The following is an 18,521-nucleotide window of genomic DNA, read 5'->3' on the forward strand; positions in this document are numbered from 1 at the left end:
TGTGGCTGTTGCTATTTCTATCTGCTTCGAGGGCTATGGTCATGTACAAGTGAATAGTAGTATCTGCTGAGATTTGTCTCGTGCTAATTACTCCTCAACTAGGTGATCCACACCTCCTGCTATCAGGAGGTCACTATGATAGAACTCAGCGATTTTAATTAGTAAAGACCATATCACTTTATTCTTTCAAGTCCTCGCCTGCAACCATCATCTAATCTCATTGATCCATTAAAGACAGAAAAGGAAACAAACGCATGCGCCTAAAATGCCAATGTCCTATGCATGCTATATACATTCCACGCGTGACTCCACACACATTACTAAATTGATAAGTACCTCACGAGCGAGACGCAGTCTGCTGCAACTTCAGCGAGTACATCGCCGACTGCGCCGCATACTTACAGCGCTTCCGGATCTGCTCACCATATTTATAGAATATGAACGGGAACGGCAGACAACCGACCGTGAGGAAAGCCGGGACAGACGAGGCCCAGTGAATCCCGAGACTGTCATACATATAAGTTGTGAAAAGCGGAAACACAGCGCCAAAGAAGGACCGCGTGACGGAGTTCGCAGCCAAGACCGACGCAGCGAAGAGAGTGTACGAATCGATGAGGTAGCTCATGATGCCGAGATAAATCAGGAGGACGCCGAATCCGAAGGGGGCGCCGCCCGCGACGCTGGCGATCCAGTGGATCGAGGGCGAGTTGGTCCACGCGAACCAGAACAGGCCGATGGGGATCGTGACCGCGGCGAGCATCACGGGCGGTAGGCGGGCTTCTGGGGGGCGAAACCCCCGTGGCGCTTTTGCGTGTTTTGGTACCGTTTGTTGTCGGGGATGGAGTACAGCGTTGCGAGGATCATGCCCACCATGATGCCGAAGAATGCCAGCCCGCCGACGCCTTGGTTCCAGCCGCGGCCTTCTTGGTAGACGATGGGAAAGGCAGCAAACATCATGAATAGCGCGCCGTATATAATAGCGATGTAGATTGACCTGTGAGAACGTGAGTATGGTCTGTCTTCTGTGGTATATGAAGTAAGTGTTCACTAACAGTAAGAGTACGATCGGCTCTCGAAACAACAGAACCCATGGTCGCAGCAGGGATAGGCCAAACATCCGCTTCACGGACATGCGCGCCCCGTGCTCGATATCCAATTTCGTTCGATACACCTTCCCCGTGATCTGGGATAGCCGCTCGGCTCGACGGCGGAGCAACACGGGGGCGTAAGTCTCAGGGACACAACAGGCCATGATGACCCACATCAGCGCCGAGAAGACCGCCAGGAACCCCTCCACCCACTGCCACCCTGCATTCATCCCCAGGAACCCACCCATGAAAGGTCCCAGCACCGGGCCGAGCCACGGAGCCGCCGCGAACAGACTGAGCGCCAAACCGCGGTGCTCTGCCCTGAACATGTCCGATATAACGCCCCCGGCATTCGTCAGCGGCGCCGAGCCGGCCGCCCCGGCTAGGAATCTCAAAACTAAGAGAGTCTGGATATTGGGTGCTCCTGCACAACCCGCTAAGAACGCCGTCATAGCGCCAAACGAGACCGCGAAGGGGTATTGCCGGCCGACAAATTCGCTCAACGGGGCCCAGAATAGCGGTCCTAGCGCGAATCCGAGAACGAAGAGCGAGAGGCCCAGCGTGGCGAGTTCGTTGTCGACATGGAGATCTTCAACCACTTGTTTGATTGCTCCCGAGTAGCAGGATGATGCGATAGCGACGGCAAAAGTTGCCATCGACACGACGAGGGTGATCGTCACTTTCCTCCAGGTCTGCAACAGCATCGGGTTTCTGGGATCGTTAGGGATCCATGACACCACGTAAGGATCCTGCTCCGTCCCCGACCCCGGATAATCGAACTGCGCGATCTCTTGCGTGACGGCACCCTGGTCCAGCACCTGTCGCCAGTATGGAATCGACCGGGCATGCTGAGCCTTGGCGCCCACGGGGTCCTTCTCTGCGTCTGTTGCTACCATCGCCAAACAATCTCGACCGAAGTGGTGCCGAAATTATAGCGACCGAATCGGGCGAACAGAGATAGACAAGCCGCAAATTTGAAGCATATTTGGTTCGTCCACATATTTTTCCTTTATATGCTTCCGATAAAAAATTAAAAGGGACCCACGACACCATCATTGTATGGCGGCCAAGCCAACGGCCGGTGGGGTCTGTGTGGAGACATTGGGGGAAGCGTCAGGGCGCCAGACGCCGTGAGTGGCCGAGTCGGGAGGTCGGGAGACGAGCCCTGGTTGTCCCTCGGTCCAGGCGGACTTAGCCTAGTAAACCCCGGAGAAAGACCCAGCCCTTTGCGGTGCGCGCCCTGCAGTTGACATCTGCACCCCTCCCCAATCATGATGACATCATGTGTGTTCATTGGACGCCCAGACATCCAGAACAAGGATTGTTTCCAGGATCGCCCCCCAATCTTGGTTTAAAGCTCGAAACTACTGTTCCGAATTGACGCGGCGTGCTCCATCAACGCCGTGACAGTCTGCCATTCCTTGCCTGCAACCGCTAAATCCCATTCCCGATAGGCTGCCGAGACGGCAAACCACGCACGGTCCACTGAGGGGCAGGGGGGACGTACACAGAGCTCCGTCAAGAGAAAGGTTAGCAGATGCCAGCGGGTCGAACTCTGGCGGAAATGCCACCTCCACTTGGCGGTCAGCGTGCAGGTCTCAATAAATCGACAGAACTCGACAGCCTCCACGGCTGTCATAAAGAATCCATCCAGGAGGTCCAGCGGCAGATCGGCCATCTGGTCGCGGGAGAACGGGTGGTGAATGACAAAGGTGACTTTGGGGACGACGCGCGCAATGCCCACGTACCACCGCACGAGAGGGTCTTCTGGGCTAAAATGGGAGATATAGTCCCGGTGTAGGCGCCAGAGAAGGCGAGCGCTGGTTTCGCTGCACATGTCTATGCAACGGCATTGTGTGTGGGGAAAGCACCGTCGGGATTCTAGCTCTCTCCTCATGTCCCACACGGCACGGATAGATTCGTACCGGATATTTGCGAACGTCATGTCCGTGACGCCGATACGCTCCTGGATGGGGTGTGTAGATGTAGGTAGGATGTCATCATCGTTGACGTTGAGTGGAAGACGCACGTTGGATGGGACCGGCAGGAGTTCCGGACAGGTTCCTTGGTCTTCGGAGGCGCGTTGGTCCAGGAGACATAGGTGCCACCAGAGTCTCCTGCGCATTTCAACCTCGAACGGGCTGACCCCTAGAGCAGCTGCGTCGCGATGGAGGCCAGTTTTGACAGCGCGACGGATAATGACAGTGAGCAATGCCCACACATAGGCGGGGTCCTCTGTGTGGTTACGAATCGCGGTGACATAGAGAGCGGCAGCTTGCAGTAGGGTAAATTTGCGTGTATTCCACAGCTTGGCGTCATTGAGTGCGTTCTGTAAGCCATCCCTGTAGCATCGCACGATCGATGGCAGGCTGGCGCCTAGGTCGCGGAGACACTGTGCGGGAGTCATGGTGACGACCGCTGACAAGCACACCGCCAGTAAGAGGGACTTTGTTACGGGGTCCAGCGAGTCTCCAACGGAAGCCGAGTCCATCAGCAAGCTATAGATACTGGGCTTGTGTAAAAGGGGGATGACAGGTGCTACATTCTCGCAATATAATTGCCACAATATGAATGCCTGAGTGGGGGTCGGAATGATATTCCACACAGGGCTTGTTCGATCGGCTTCCGTCAATCGGTCACCGATCCCGCTAGAGCCAGGCCCGTGTTCTTTGAGTCGAGGGACATGTCCCATTGCTGTCTTCTCTCATCAGCAACCAGGTCGTATCACGGTGAACGGAGTTCATACTGGCACCATGGGGTATGACCCTAGTCGTCGGACGATGTAAAATCGGAGACATCGTTTGAGTAAACAACCGAACTCTCCATGTGTTGCACTTGATCCTCGAGACCGTGTCTTGGCTAGTTGTCGTGATTCGCGAGGCTTGACTTCCGGTCGAACGGCATGGCGTGGTGGGGCTATCACCATACTAGACCCGGGGTGGTTCGAGACCATCACCTGGACCAGATGCTCCAATCGGGACAGTCGCGTCTCTAGATCCGACATGACGGAGGTTTCTCAAAGGAGAGTTTGCCCGATCAAAGATGCTCAGTTATTCTCCGAGTTGATGCTGAAGAAAGATCGACATCAAAGCCTTGACGCGATAGAAAACACGCTGACAAATCTAGCACAATGCTTCCCCACATTTCCCCACCATATACAGACAGGTCTGCAACGTCCGATCATGGTCTTGAACCCCATGAGTCCAGGACACATAGAGAATGGATCCATGTCAGAGTAGATTCACCTGAAACACTGAAGATCGCGACAGCGGACAGGCGACGGTAAACAATGGCGATCAACACGCGACAATCCTCCCTTTCTGCCCCACTCTGGCCAGCATAAGCACAGCCTCGTGAGATGCGTTGGACAACGCGATTCCACGAGATATGTCTGTTTCCTAGGTAACAGATCAGACACGGGAATAACATATTATAAGTTTCGTCCTTCGCACTGCGAACTCTTCCAGTTTCTACTCATATCACCCAGAAACACTCGATCACCTCTCGGCTCATTACCCACGTCGAACGAACCTCCACCATGGCAGACATCGAAACTATCGCATCGAAGATCAAAGCCGGTCAGATCAACCGCGTTGTTGTTCTCGCTGGCGCGGGGATATCTACCGCCGCAGGCGTCCCCGATTTCCGCACCCCAGAGACGGGACTATACGCCAAGCTGGCTCCGCTATGTCTGCCCTATCCCGAGGCCATATTCCACATCAACTACTTCGGGCACACGCCCGAGCCATTCTACGCGCTGGCGCGGGCTCGTAATCCAGTCAACCTAAAGCCGACCGTGTCGCATGCATTTCTGGCGCTGCTGGCCAAGAAGAACCTGTTGCATTTCTTGTTCACGCAGAACATCGACGGGTTGGAGTTGGATGCAGGCGTTCCTGGTGACAAGATGATGGCCGTACATGGCAACTGGAAGAGCCAGCGGTGTCACAAGTGCAAGACGCCGTATCCGGATGACCTAATGCAGCAGGCTGTCAATTCAGGCGACGTGCCATATTGTCTGGTTGCGGAGTGCGGCGGGGCAGTCAAGCCCGATGTCGTGTTCTTCGGGGAGTCGGTCGCCCCCCGGTTTGAGGAGGAAGAGCCAAAGGTGCGCGAGGCTGACCTCATGCTCATCATGGGGACCAGTCTGAAGGTGAACCCCTGCACACGATTGCCTCCCCAGGTACCTGACGGCGTGCCGCGGGTGCTTCTGAACATGGACACCGTGGGCGGGATCGGTGGTCGAGCGTCGGATGTGTCCATTCTTGGGGCCTGCGACGACGGTGTCCGTCAACTAGCGGATGCCTTCGGTTGGAGGGATGAGCTGGAATCTTTATGGGCTGGGGCAGTTGCAGCCAAACCGACTGGAGCAGAGGTCGACACTATGGCATTATTGGATGAATCTATTGAGAAACTGGCCAAGAAGATGGAAGGCTCGAGGCAAGTGCCGGAGGGACATCGGCGAATGCTAGAAGCGCATCTGGGTTCGAAATCAACGAACATGGAGTGTGTGGTTCGCTTTAGGCAGTTACGTTCCTTGTCTGGCCCAAACGGCCCTATTACTACCTCATGAAATCAGTGTGTATGTGCCAGGAAGGGAAACCTTCGACTTAAACTTTCTGGCAATGAAACCAGTGGCTTTTTGTTGTTCATGTTGTTTTGGTACTAGCAAGAGCGGGCATGACGTCGGTGCGCCTCTGAGGTAGCCTCTATGTCACGATGATACGATTACACTAAATAGAGAAGAGTATAAGAAGTGGCGTGAACCTCAAGGCAGGCACGCAAATTCCGCTTTCTCAAAGTCTTCCTTCCTTTCTTGTAATTTTCTGCAGCTTCCTGCCTTCCTCCTTCGACAACTCTCACATCCCACATCTCCCTTATCGTGGAGAAATTGAAGATTCATCATATGCCTCAGGTCTCTCGCCATCAGCACTAAGATCTAGGTCTCTACGTCGTTCTCCTCAAGAACCCACTTTCATACCCCCCTCTACGACTCCGTGCGGTAAAAAGACTAGGCTTTTCTTGACTTTACTGTTCCTTTTCTCTCCTCTTATCCTTAAAGGTTTCTTCCTACCGCGATGATTACCCCTGCGGGAGTTACCGACGCCATGGCGGCTACTGGAATACCTTCGCTTACAGACTTACTTGGCCAGTTTCCGGGCGGAGAGCCCCCCGAGGGCGTTAAGGTTGAGGCTGATGTCTCTGTCTCGTCTGACGGACACATTGATGAGCTTCGGGGCGATGGCATCAACAACGAGCGCTACGGCTACCCCGATGAGCGTCATGTTTCTCATGAACCAGAGCCGGACGATTTCGTCAGCCCAGTACAGCCAGCCAACGTATGCCATGTTCCAATCAGTATTCCCGAGAAGGCTGCTTCTTTCAATGCGTGCACACCTGTGATCAAGAATCCACATTTCAGTGGCCATGCAAACGCACTTAGTGTTCTGGCAAGCATGGGCCGTGACGAGGAAGCGGCTACTTCTGCACCAGTCCTCGGCTTGTTGACGCGCGCGGCGCAGCTTCTTCTTTGTCGCGAGACGGGGGCTAGCGCCTCGTTGTATCCGAATGTGTCGGAATGGGACGTACGCGTTGCCGACCTGACAAACTCTTCCGCGGCGATGACATGCTACCCAGGATACGTTCCAGTCCATCTCCCGTATGATATGAGCTGTGTGGCAGCACAGGCCCTTATATCAATATGTGTCCCCGGAGGGGCTGCTGCTTATGATTGGCGTTTTCGGCCCGGTGGTCCAGATAATGACAGGCGAGCAGCCATGATGCCTGCCTATGCTCGCAAGTTGTACCCCGGCGGCAATGCGCAGGTACTGATGATTACCGAGCACGCATCCCGTTCCTGGGTGTTTGGTGGTGCTGCGTTCACACGAGCAGGTCTCAGAGACCTCGAGAGGTGGCTGCGTGCCAAGTTTGGACATGGACTGGTGGATCAGGCGTTCAAAACGGCTGCCGCACTGGGCCACGTTTACGTGGAGCCCCGCATAACTGAGGGTAGCCTTGGGGATATGTTTGACATTGAGCAAGCGACCTGCACTTACGACGGCCATGATCTCAGCAGCAATGATTTTGCATGGGAAGATGACGGCGGTAATCCCAGAGACCCCATCCTCCGTGGGCCGGTAGTGGACCAAGAACGCAGGCCTCTCGGTTTCGACGACGCCGTTATCATTGCACTCCGGGCGCTGCATGACAATCCAAAGGCTAACGGGCACGCATCTTCCACTTCCCAAGCATGCCAGCCAGTTGATTATGAGAATGCGTGCCATCCTCACACCTGCTCTCGCGTTGACAACAAACGGAAGGTAGCATGCGATGCGCCTCTGGTGGACGTTCTCCGGTGGCTCCGTGATCCCACTAATGTGCAAGACCCCAATATTGTCGATTTTGCACAAGGATGGCTCCAGATGCTGGACGGCGGCTTGTCCAATCAGTATCTCGGGTATCCCGAGGAAGATGACTGGAGTGCAATGACGAAACTATGCGGTTTTCGTAACTCTTTTGGGCACCATGACCATGCCGCATTCTGTCTCCCTGGATTCAATTTACGCGCTCTCACTCCACTATTGTCGGGATTTCATATTATCAATGTGAACTTTGGGATACAATCGTCGCTAGATGCTGAAAACAGGCGAGACCGGTTGCGGCACTACGTACACAAGATGCACATTGCACACGTTTTCTCCTGCGTTGGAAAGAATATCTGGCCCGATATGCTTGACCTTGGAGGCTATACGCATGCACAATTGGCAATTCTGTTGCCGCGTGGCCTCCAGGCCCTTACCTACTTGATAGATGGCGGCAGATCAAAACTCAGTGCTCCTAACTGGCAGATACTTGAGCCAGTGCACCGGCTGAAAGGTACTAGGTCTAAGACGGCCTATTATGGCTACACCTATGTCGGCGAGTGGGCGATGCATGACAGCTGCGTGGATGTCAATAACAGCTTGACAAGCATAGCCGCTCTCGACGCGGCCTTACGGAAGCTATGGGTTACCGGTGGCCGTGTCAATGTTGTTAACCACATGGAGCAACCGTTTACCGCTGTACGTGACCTGAATAATTTGTACGCGCCGCTCTCTTTTGCGCCTGTCGTGCAAGAAGGCAGTTCTATAATCAGCGTGCAACTCCATGGTGCAGACAGCCATACACTTGGCCAAGGCCATGCCGACAGAATGTACGCGGTCGTTGCGCGCTGAGAGTGATACTGGAATCTCTTCAGATTATTGTTATAGTATGAAATAGGCAGACTGGAAATGAAATTATCTGAAGAGAATTAGCTATTCCTAGGAACTCGCATGCGGAGAATGCATTCTAGGAATTTGATACATTGCCATGATTGACCATCACCTGTAAATCCTGCTCATTCCCCTTCACTTCTTTCTACAACCTACCCTACTACGCAATTGAACATGATTATAGTGTTTTGGTATTCCTATATTAGTAAACATATCAAACCTGTTGCCAATTTACTCCATCTAAATTGTGAATACACGTCCTCAACCCCACAAAAGCACGCTCTGAAACCACACCCCTTGCCCTCTTAACTGTAATAGGCGACCCCACCGCAGGGTAACTTGCCATATGATGAGAATACAAGGGTTGACGTTGGTGTGGATGTGGTTCAATGTAGGTCAATAACCCTTCCATATTCCTGGCTTATGGCCTCGTGGTTTTGGTGATCGATAATGCCTTTCCAAGCCAGATGAAGGCAAGTCTATAACTTATGTGCTAGACGTAGACGAATACCAATATCTGTGTAGAACATCAATCCCTACCATAGCGCCACCGGAGTTATAGAAGTAGTCCTGTAAACATGTAGCCTGTCGTTGGGTCGGGCATTCTTCAGGATGTGGTCTTGTCGCGTTGGGAACATCTTGGGGGCGGAAAGAGTGTACATCGAGGGTGTTGATCGGCAATCCGTTTATAGAATCTAGCGTGATGTGATCCTTTTTCGGTTATCCAAGACCGTGTCTAGCCATCAAGTGATGCATCTCGCCTGTGACATACTACACCCACAACGCACCACCAGCCACCCGAAACACGATTATCAACTCAAGTCCAATTACCTACCCCAACACATGCCCATTATTTCCATGGAGTAGGCTATACTCACTGAAAAATACATAATAGATTTGGAGGTGAAAAGTGGAGATCTATACCACCGCAGATTTATGCAAACTCCGCCAAATGACGCGGCCAGGCTGATTCCCCGACTTACCTGACATCAAAGAAGGGTCGCAACCTTTCATCCCATCTTCGCCCACAAGTCCAACCTATCACATACAGCATGGACATCCCGCCCTTCCCGGACGATGCCCCTACCATCCCCATCGCCCGCATTTCGTAAGCGGCCCTTTCCGCAGGCGACGTGGTGGAAAGTTAGAAAGTGCTGACGGCATGCATGAGCGATGACTTCTTCTATCTCGACATGGAAAATGACGCGAGCAGCTAGGAGTTACTGCACGAGGCGGATCAGCTTCACGGTCTGTCGAAGGAGCTCTTCGGCACGCCTGTCGACGAGAAGATGCAGTATCTACGATAGGGGCAAGTCGCTGTTTGGATACAAGCCGACTGTGCAGTGAAGACCACGGACCAATCTACCACGAGAGATGCCACGCAATTCTTCAATGCACGATCCTCCAATTCGTCATTCGAGTTACACACAACCCAAAGAGGACCATAGATGACGACGAACAGGTGGCCAAAGACCACCTCCACAACATCACTCTGAGCCGCACCTATCCGCCCAAGATAATCCATTATCAATCTTGGCGATGCAATGGTCAAATTCAGGAATGGGACGCTGAAGTCAGCCAAGCATCGCGTGATCCCTGCCCCTGGCTTACAGGCAACGGTGGATCGGTACAGCGTGGTGTACTTCTCGCGACCGGCCGATCAGGCAATAATGGAGGTGCTTCCACCTTTCTTGGGAGACGGGACGGTGCAAATTGGGGGGAAGTTGGGGGAAGAGGGGAAGAGATACACAACTCGGGAATGGATGGTGCGACGGCTGGTTCAGATGGGGCATTGATTGACAGGGGCATTAAAGTTAATTAAATCATTTGAGACCAGGATTATGAAACGGAGGGGTTGCGATAGCTGACACAGTACGAGGCCATCTCGCCTGGATGCGGCATCCCCGCCGGAAAGAAGCAGATGCCGTAACCGTGACCGATGGAGTAAGCAACCAATGCGCTGGCCTGGCCGAGATTGGGATCTTTGATTATCTGCATGTTCCAGCCTCTTGGGGCTTCCCCTCGTCTAGGAATGCCGTCGCGATATTGCATTCTCGTGTCAGTGCTGGGATCGAATGCTTGGCTATGTAACCCAAGCGAGCCACCCGGGAGTCCGTCGGCCTGCCAAGCAGCGCGGTCAACAGCTCTCTAGACTGCGGAGGCAGCTGCGATGGATATAAATACCCCACTTGGCAGCTCGAAACAATTCTGTCGATGTCAATGGACGTGTTCTTATCGTTATAGCGCCTATTCTTACGATGAAGTACCTTCTTTACGCCTCCCTGGCCTCGCTGGCCTTGGCTACCCCTGGTAAGGGTCCGAAGCCCAAGAAGGTCGACCCGGTAGGTTCTCGATGCTTAGCCTCCAAGAAGGACAAAAACAGGGGTATTTGCTGATAGTATGAACAGCACAAATTCCCCAATGACATCAAGCTCGACGCCCTCCTCGCCGGTTCCCAGAAACTCCAGGATATGGCCTATGCCTACCCCGAGCGCAACCGCGTCTTCGGCGGCGTCGCCCACAATGACACCGTCGACTGGCTCTACGAGGAACTCAAGGCAACGGGCTTCTACGATGTGTGGAAGCAGCCCCAGGTCCATCAATGGACCACCGCCGATCAGACCCTGACTATCTCCGGCGATGATCTGGAAGCCCAGACCATGACCTACAGCCCAAGCGTCAAGGTCGAGGCCGAGCTGGCGGTCATCCCGAACGTCGGCTGCGATAAGGCCGACTACGCTGGCGTGTCGGGCAAGATTGCGCTCGTCCAGCGCGGGACCTGCCCATTCGCTGATAAATCGGTGCTGGCCGCTGCTGCCGATGCTGCTGCCGTGGTGGTGTACAACAATGAGGCAGGCTCCATGAGCGGCACGCTCGGCGCTTCGGTCGACCCCCGCGGCAAATACGCCGCTATCGTGGGTATCTCTAAGGATGATGGCGCGGCACTCACCACGAAGCTGAAGGATGGCGCTGTCAAAGCCAGCCTGGTGGTCGACAGCAAGGTGGAGGACCGGATGACCTTCAACGTCATCGCGCAGACCAAGACGGGCGACCCCAACAACGTCGTCGCTCTCGGCGGCCACACCGACTCGGTCGACGCCGGCCCGGGCATCAACGACGACGGCAGCGGCATCGTCAGCAACCTGGTCATCGCCAAGGCCCTCACCAAGTACAAGGTGAAGAACGCCGTCCGCTTCTGCTTCTGGACGGCGGAGGAGTTCGGCCTGCTGGGCAGCACCTTCTACGTTGAGAGCCTCAACGCGACCGAGAAGGCCAAGATCCGTCTGTACCTCAACATGGACATGATCGCGTCGCCCAACTACGCTCTCATGATCTACGACGGCGATGGATCCTCCTTCGACATGTCGGGTCCCCCGGGATCCGCCGAGATCGAGCACCTCTTCGAGCACTACTACGGCAAGATCGCCAACACGAAGTTCATGGCGACCGCCTTCGACGGCCGCTCCGACTACCAAGCCTTCATCGAGAACGACATCCCCGCCGGCGGCCTGTTCACCGGCGCCGAGGGCGTCAAGACGGAGGAAGAGGCGGAGCTATTCGGCGGCGAGGCCGGCGTTGCCTACGACGAGAACTACCACGCCAAGGGCGACACCATGGACAACATCAACAGCGACGCTTACCTGCTCAACTCCAAGGCGACGGCGTACGCCGTGGCCACCTATGCCGAGAGCCTGGAGACCATCCCGCCTCGGAATGCCTCCAGCGTGCACCATGCTACTCACAAGCGGGGATATAAGGGCCGCCCGCATACGCGCCGCGCTCCCAAGACCAAGGCGCATGTTCATGGCACGGGCTGCATGCACTCGCGGGTGGAAGCCTAATCTTGTCTTCTTCTTCTTCTTCTTCCTCCTTCCTTCCCTAGGTTTAGTTATTCATACAAGCAGAGGCAGGAATCCTCCATGTCAGGGACAGAAAGCAATGAAAATTCGATGTATGTATATACAATGCCACGCGGAGTAAATTAAACACATTCACCACCTAGCCAACCCTCCCCCTTCCCATCCTAAGCGCTTCTCCCAGAGACGTTGTCGTAGTGGTGGTAGTAATAGTGGTGATAGTGACAGTAGTGGTAATAGCATGTGCCGTTACATAACAGCACAGAAAGCTAGTCAAAGGCTATCAGCCTTGGGAGGGTACTCCTTTCCCTCGCGCTCCACCTTGGGCGCGCAAGTGCACCACTCCTCAGAAGGGATGCTATCCATGACGGTAGGAATGTGGTTACCGCAGCCCCACCAGGTGGCCTTGTCTATATCAAAGTCAGTACTGGTATTCCTGACAGAGGGGGGAAGGGGTGAGGGGTAGGGCCAGGGTAGGTGACACGTACGGCAGTTAGAGCAGGTAGCCTTCTTGCACATTGTGAATATATCAATAAGTATGTATAGTATAGTAACTTAAGACGGAGCTTGTAGAGCAGAGATAGAAGGATTCCAGAGTAAGATGGTCAGTTTCATAAGAACAGACGAAGGAGGGGAAAAAAGATAGATAACTGGTGAAAAAACAGCGATAAACCCCGCATTAGTCAGGCGGTCGCCGAGGTTGTGGAGCTTCACGGTATGATCCCCGAATCCCGGATTTCACTTCAATCGCCTCCGTTCGTTGGGGCGGTGTTATGGATGAGGGAGAATCGCCGTTTCGAAGATTCTAGGTAGGCGATGTCTGACTATCTTAGGGTTATTTGCATGCATGTCATCCTGTCATTCCCCCAAGGTCCTTGACGTCGATCTGGGGCAATGCATAAGTTGGATTATCCGCACTTTGGCTGAGTCATCAGTGATGTCATTTAACTATTCATAAGATGAATAGGTCAACGTCGTGTGTTGCCCTAGACAGGCCCATGATATTACTGACACCGAACTTGATAAGTAGTTCTAACTTTCTGTCATCACGAATAAGTCTTCTAGCATGTGCGCTTGGGGCAGATGGTAGACGTTCGAAGAGTGATATCTTGATGTCATGCTGAAGGTTTATGGAAAGGTATTCGGGTTGTACGGTTCAAAAGTAGGGTAGACAAGGTAAAGAAATATTCAAGAATCGTATAGGGAAAGCCGAGGATACCTGTCCAGGTAATTTGTATGTATTCTTGCTTAATTTTCTAATAGATTGAACTTCCTCATGTCGTTGAGTTTGCAACTTCCACCACAGGGGTTGATGGTCATCTCTGTACGATGGCCTTCACATCGTCACGCGAGGTGGAAATGCCCCATCTGAAAGAGGCCAAAACCTAGTACGTAATTTGTAGTAACTATAATCCCTGGATTAGTACTGGTCATGGTTGCTACTGTTCCATATTAGGCGGATACTGTTATCGCACTGTGTCAGATTGTAATGGAACAAGTGCCATTCATGTCCTATGTAAGAAATGAGTCCAGTCGGAACCCATAGACAGGTATCTTAGCATTTCTTCAACCAAATATTTGCACAAATTACTCTAGCCTGGAAATATAATTGATACTTCCAATCCCAGGAGACCATACAGGTTGACCCCGGGATTGAGCTCTGGGTACACCTGGCTCGCAGGATACGACATATCAGCACTATAAGAAGCCCGTTTCCCCTATTCGTGTCCCACTATGTCCTATTCTTGGTTTTTCTCAGCTTCTCAATCCAAGAATACAACATGGCAGACCGTCGAAATTTCGAGGCAGTAAAGGCCCAGCTCGTGGATGACCTAAATATCGATCTCGTACGAAGAGGCACCCCAAAAGAGCACGTCGACCGAATCCTAAAAGTAAAGCCATTCCCTCCGTCTGTCAATTTCCCAACTGACAAAGTTCTAGTGTCTAACAGTCAATATAGCCGGTGGAAAATACCTCCGCGGACTCTGTGTCATAGAAACGGGGTTGATGATCCTCCAACGACCGCTGACCGACACCGAGTTCCACGAACTCGGCATGCTAGGCTGGATGGCGGAAATCCTACACGCCTCCTTCCTCATCTTGGACGACATCCTCGATGACTCCGACGTCCGCCGCGGTCAGCCGTGCTGGTACAAGCGTGAGGGTATCGGTCTATCCGGCAGCCTCGACTCTATCTTACTCAGGTCATCCATCTTTATATTGCTGAAACAGCACTTCCAAAGTCACCCAGCGTACTGCGACATGCACGAGCTGCTCTCAGAGACTTGTTTCCAAACTGATCTTGGTCAGATCGTCGACACGGCCGCTGGAAACGGCCACATCGCCCTTGACGTTATGGATAAGGAGCTGCTGTCTTTTGTCGCGGCGCACAAGTCTTCCGCTTATACGTTTTGTCTGCCCGCTTTGCTAGCGCTGCACTATCTGCATCGTGCCAGTGCTGGAAACCTCGCGCAAGCGCAGAACCTTCTTATGCGCATTGGAAACTACTACCAAGCCCAGGACGACTTCCTCGATGTCTTTGGCAATCCTGCAGTGACGGGTAAGATAGGCACTGATATCCAAGATAACAAGTGCACGTGGGTGCTAGTGCAGGCCATGCGGTCAGCCAACCCTGCGCATCAGGAGGTGCTACGGTCCTCATATGGTCGTAAGAGCGCGATAGATGAGACTCGGGTGAGGCAGATTTTTGCGGGGCTAGATATCAAGGGGAGGTACCTTCAGTTTGAGGACAGGACGTTGCGCGAGATTCAGGAACAGATCGAGAATTTGGACGAAAGTGAAGGTTGACGAAGAATATTTTCACTATCTTGCTTGGTAAGATTTCTCGGCGCAATGCTTGATCAGATATCGAGAGGTTCAAAGAATCTTAGGTGGGTACCAAATAGAGCAGCTCAAGTGGTCATGAGGCTCTCAAGCCCTAACTGGTTGTCATTAATTTGTATTAGAATAGCCCTGTCGAGCACTCCTTATTAACTTTTCATCCTTAACATGGGATATACATCCCTGAGTATCATGATAAACAACAGCAAAGCCCAAAATCGAGCAACAGTATGTACAATCCATACCACAGATGCCACCATTATCATCGAACCCCAGCAGGCAACTCCACCGGCGACTTATCCCCCATCTCAACTGGGATACTCTGACCATCTAGTTCTCTTGGTGTTATGCTGTCAATCTCGTGCGGTCGGGTCGATTCCTTCGCCGGTTCACTGTGCAGCTCGTTCGGTTGTCCATTGTCGAGTTTCGAGTACATCGGGGATATAGTGCGCCCTTCGTCTTGGAAGGATGATGGCGGCTGTGCGCGTGCGCGAGCCTGTCGTCGTCGTCGGAGAAAGAACCAAACGAGTCCGATAATTATAACCACGCCAGCTACGGCACCGACGACAGCGCCTGCGATCGCACCGCCGCTTATCTCGTTCGAGTCAGAGGTTTCAGGGGCATCCCTTACTATCAATCCGCAATATTAGCATCGCTTGGCGCAGAAGAAATCATATGAGATAACGATGGATAAAGGGAAACAAAAATAGCAATACACGACTATTCTATAGAAAAAGACAGAGGATCGGTAGAAGAAATCAAACATACTCTGTTTCACTGGCCCCAAAACCATATACTGCGGGTTATCCGGCTGCCCACTCACACACCCATAACCCTCAGTATCCATATCGCGATTCCAAAACGCCGTCTGGCCCTTCTCGCAGCAAAAATTGCCCTTATGCTCGAACATGTTCCACGTCTCGTTATTGCCGCAATGCGGTCGTTTCTTTAGCATATTGGAGCAGTTGCCCCCGCCGGGGCAACAGATGCTATTTTTCCACTTGCTATTCTTGCTGGGACAGCTCGTGCCCTTTGGGCAGCAGGCGGAGAAATCGCCCCATGTTTTGCCGCAGGATATTTCTTCGTCGGCGAGGCATGAGCCGTTGCGGCGGAGGGCGTAGCCGGCAGGGGAGTTGTATGCGGCTCTGTAGGCCATCCTTTCGACTATGGTTCGCTTTCTCTTCCCCCTTTTTCGTAAAGACAGGCCTCGTTTTCCGGGCGAGACAGAATCCGCGGGCGGAGGGGAGATATGAAGGGCAGGTTTGGCGGGGTATGTGTGGAGAGTCAAAAACAAATGACATCCGGAGAATAAGATCGCAGAAGGATAGCCATTCTTAATAACATCTTGCATGGAGAGATCGGCGCACTCCATCTGAGGTGTCGGCCATGATTATGGCGATCCCTTCCTGAAATGCGGAAGGATGGGACGCCTTAGCTAGCACTGCCTTATAATGTATTATTTTTAACTTCCTCCGAATTCCCTAGTTTGAAGCGCGATTGGAAGGGCTCTCTGGTAGTTTCCTGGGACTGTCTGCAATTAGGTAATTGGTTACCCAGTAGCAATGGCAGTATATGAGGTGCATAATGGGAGTACGTAAACTCGACAAATACCCCAAGTTATGCGCCCTGCTGGCGCCAAGCGTTTAAGTCATGGAAATGAATTCGATATATGCTAGTATTGGTAGACGCGGGCTCGTGTCCGGGGTACACTACCATTATTATGGAGAACACCGTGGGTCGATCGTATTCGCGTGGTCGGATACCCAGCCTAAAAACCACCATGCAGTTAGAAGATTTTAGCATGATACAAACATCTAAGCATTTCATTATGGAAGTGGTGATCGTAGCCAGTCCAACACGCTGATTGGCCATACTAGGGCAGAGATTTTCTCAAGACTTCTGTGAAATGCTGTCACTCATTTTTATAGATCCATTGATGTCCCCCTTAACTTCATTCAAATTCTGATTATTTTATTCTTATCATCAATTGGTGTTTCTAGCATCATGGAAATATATGGACATCTTACCATAGATGGTGATTCTCCATAGGATCAGGTTGTGCTCCGCCCTGTCTTACGCCGGTGTTTATTATTACTGTAGGCCCAGAAATGAGCTTGATTAAACTGGACTTCTATTGCTTATAGAACCGCTGTGTCTTGAAAAGTGTATAATATAAATCTCCTTCAAAGCTACCAAATGAAATTCCCTAGTTGTAGTAGAAAATATGTATAGTGAGGTTCTTACCTGGAGTGTTAGACCATACCGCATAATCAAAATATATATCGCGAACACCATAATACTATTCAACCCCTATTGCTCTAGCACAGACCCTAGAGCATCGAAGTATTTCAAAAAAAGTATAAGTAAGCCTTCTCTAACATATCAAAAAACTCTAGACCGTAAATAATACAGAAAAATGTAGATATACAAGCCACTGAGTTCAGAAAGGTCGAACAAGCATATTTGAATTATTCACCAGTCATGTAGCAAACCTCCGCTAAACTACCCATCAATTGGCAAGGTGGGAGAGCGGTTAATCCGTAAGACTAGAAATCTTATCCCTTCGGGGTCGTCAGTTCGAATCTGGCCCTTGTCGATTATTTTTTGCAATATTTTTCTCTATTGCCTTATCGAGCTTGATACAAGACCCACGTTTTTCAAGTCTAGCGGAATTATTGCCCAGGTAGATTGAATATGGAATTATTTTTTTCAATGTTATGTATGCCGCTTGCATAATGTATATAGCGGCCCTGTCCACATAAACCGCGTAACAAAACAGTTGGGCTCAACAGTACACAGCGAAGCAAGCAAGCAAAAAGATGTTTAAAAAATAAAAAGAAAGAAAAAAAATATGTGCCATTTGCCTACAGACAAGCGCGATCATATCCCAAAACAAACCTACTCCTAGAGGACGGTACAATAGCATAGAATCAACCAAGTATACCCCGTCAAATTAGTCTCCCATTGCAGTATTGGCATTGCCAACAACATCACACAATGAAACTCAAGCTCTTACTACCACCTACCTGAATTCCAAACCCATATCCCATTCGTACATAGTTACCCTATCCCCGGTCCAGGTCTGCTTGTGGCAGTACAATGACCCAAACAATCAGTAACAATTAGGTTATGACCCACCCACACAAGCCTCAAATATGTAAAACCAGGATTTACCGAGAAAGCTTCGCCCAGGCTGATGTAGTCAATTCTGGAAGCAAACTCCATCTCCGGCAACATGGGAGAGTGGTTAATCCGTAAGACTAGAAATCTTATCCCTTCGGGGTCGTCAGTTCGAATCTGGCTGTTGTCGTTGCTTTTTTGCCTCTGTTTAATTTATCGGGGGTTGATTTTTTGGGTGGGTTGTGTGTGTGGGTCTAGTATTTCCCTCTCTCTTTCGTTGTGGGTGTAGTAAAGGGAGGTCAGATGGGGTAGTCGTGCAAGCACTGCTCATGCAATTTTTGAAGCATATTAGATTCATCATCATT

At 51.8% G+C, this 18,521-nt stretch overlaps 8 protein-coding genes and 2 non-coding genes across 10 annotated transcripts; 6 read left to right on the forward strand and 4 right to left on the reverse strand.

Moving 5' to 3' along the window:
• Window positions 1-337: 337 nt before the first annotated feature.
• P168DRAFT_329823 (MFS transporter) lies at window positions 338-1,984 on the reverse strand (the record flags this gene model as incomplete). The annotated part of the gene is made up of 3 exons (XM_024841514.1): window positions 338-680; window positions 764-994; window positions 1,053-1,984. The coding sequence occupies 3 exons, from the start codon at window positions 1,982-1,984 to the stop codon at window positions 338-340; spliced, it is 1,506 nt and encodes a 501-aa protein (XP_024689676.1).
• Window positions 1,985-2,439: 455 nt separating this feature from the next.
• Window positions 2,440-3,909, reverse strand: P168DRAFT_335047 (fungal specific transcription factor domain-containing protein; the record flags this gene model as incomplete). Its single annotated transcript, XM_024841705.1, has 2 exons — window positions 3,835-3,909; window positions 2,440-3,786 (listed from the first exon to the last, which is right to left on the reverse strand). The coding sequence occupies exons 1-2, from the start codon at window positions 3,841-3,843 to the stop codon at window positions 2,440-2,442; spliced, it is 1,356 nt and encodes a 451-aa protein (XP_024689677.1). The 5' UTR covers window positions 3,844-3,909.
• A 679-nt stretch (window positions 3,910-4,588) lies between these two features.
• On the forward strand, window positions 4,589-5,817 carry P168DRAFT_292968 (DHS-like NAD/FAD-binding domain-containing protein). The gene has a single exon (XM_024837710.1). It carries the CDS (start codon window positions 4,627-4,629, stop codon window positions 5,656-5,658), a length of 1,032 nt encoding a protein of 343 aa, XP_024689678.1. The 5' UTR covers window positions 4,589-4,626; the 3' UTR covers window positions 5,659-5,817.
• A 71-nt stretch (window positions 5,818-5,888) lies between these two features.
• P168DRAFT_292969 (uncharacterized protein) lies at window positions 5,889-8,419 on the forward strand. The gene has a single exon (XM_024837711.1). It carries the CDS (start codon window positions 6,164-6,166, stop codon window positions 8,297-8,299), a length of 2,136 nt encoding a protein of 711 aa, XP_024689679.1. The 5' UTR covers window positions 5,889-6,163; the 3' UTR covers window positions 8,300-8,419.
• A 2,114-nt stretch (window positions 8,420-10,533) lies between these two features.
• Window positions 10,534-12,207, forward strand: P168DRAFT_312927 (M28 family metallopeptidase). The gene is made up of 2 exons (XM_024839612.1): window positions 10,534-10,680; window positions 10,747-12,207. Exons 1-2 carry the CDS (start codon window positions 10,597-10,599, stop codon window positions 12,178-12,180), a joined length of 1,518 nt encoding a protein of 505 aa, XP_024689680.1. The 5' UTR covers window positions 10,534-10,596; the 3' UTR covers window positions 12,181-12,207.
• Window positions 12,208-12,265: 58 nt separating this feature from the next.
• Window positions 12,266-13,178, reverse strand: P168DRAFT_292972 (uncharacterized protein). The gene is made up of 2 exons (XM_024837712.1): window positions 12,684-13,178; window positions 12,266-12,605 (listed from the first exon to the last, which is right to left on the reverse strand). The coding sequence occupies exons 1-2, from the start codon at window positions 12,712-12,714 to the stop codon at window positions 12,469-12,471; spliced, it is 168 nt and encodes a 55-aa protein (XP_024689681.1). The 5' UTR covers window positions 12,715-13,178; the 3' UTR covers window positions 12,266-12,468.
• A 798-nt stretch (window positions 13,179-13,976) lies between these two features.
• On the forward strand, window positions 13,977-15,003 carry P168DRAFT_284632 (FPP/GGPP synthase family protein; the record flags this gene model as incomplete). The annotated part of the gene is made up of 2 exons (XM_024836140.1): window positions 13,977-14,087; window positions 14,137-15,003. The coding sequence occupies 2 exons, from the start codon at window positions 13,977-13,979 to the stop codon at window positions 15,001-15,003; spliced, it is 978 nt and encodes a 325-aa protein (XP_024689682.1).
• A 295-nt stretch (window positions 15,004-15,298) lies between these two features.
• Window positions 15,299-16,192, reverse strand: P168DRAFT_284633 (uncharacterized protein; the record flags this gene model as incomplete). The annotated part of the gene is made up of 2 exons (XM_024836141.1): window positions 15,299-15,666; window positions 15,805-16,192. The coding sequence occupies 2 exons, from the start codon at window positions 16,190-16,192 to the stop codon at window positions 15,299-15,301; spliced, it is 756 nt and encodes a 251-aa protein (XP_024689683.1).
• A 1,359-nt stretch (window positions 16,193-17,551) lies between these two features.
• Window positions 17,552-17,632, forward strand: P168DRAFT_t146. The gene has a single exon. It is a non-coding gene; the product is annotated as a tRNA-Ser (tRNA).
• Window positions 17,633-18,265: 633 nt separating this feature from the next.
• P168DRAFT_t147 lies at window positions 18,266-18,346 on the forward strand. Its single transcript has one exon. It is a non-coding gene; the product is annotated as a tRNA-Ser (tRNA).
• Window positions 18,347-18,521: the final 175 nt, after the last annotated feature.

This window comes from Aspergillus campestris, assembly GCF_002847485.1.
Source record: "Aspergillus campestris IBT 28561 chromosome Unknown P168scaffold_12, whole genome shotgun sequence".
NCBI classification, from domain to species: Eukaryota; Fungi; Ascomycota; class Eurotiomycetes; order Eurotiales; family Aspergillaceae; genus Aspergillus; species Aspergillus campestris.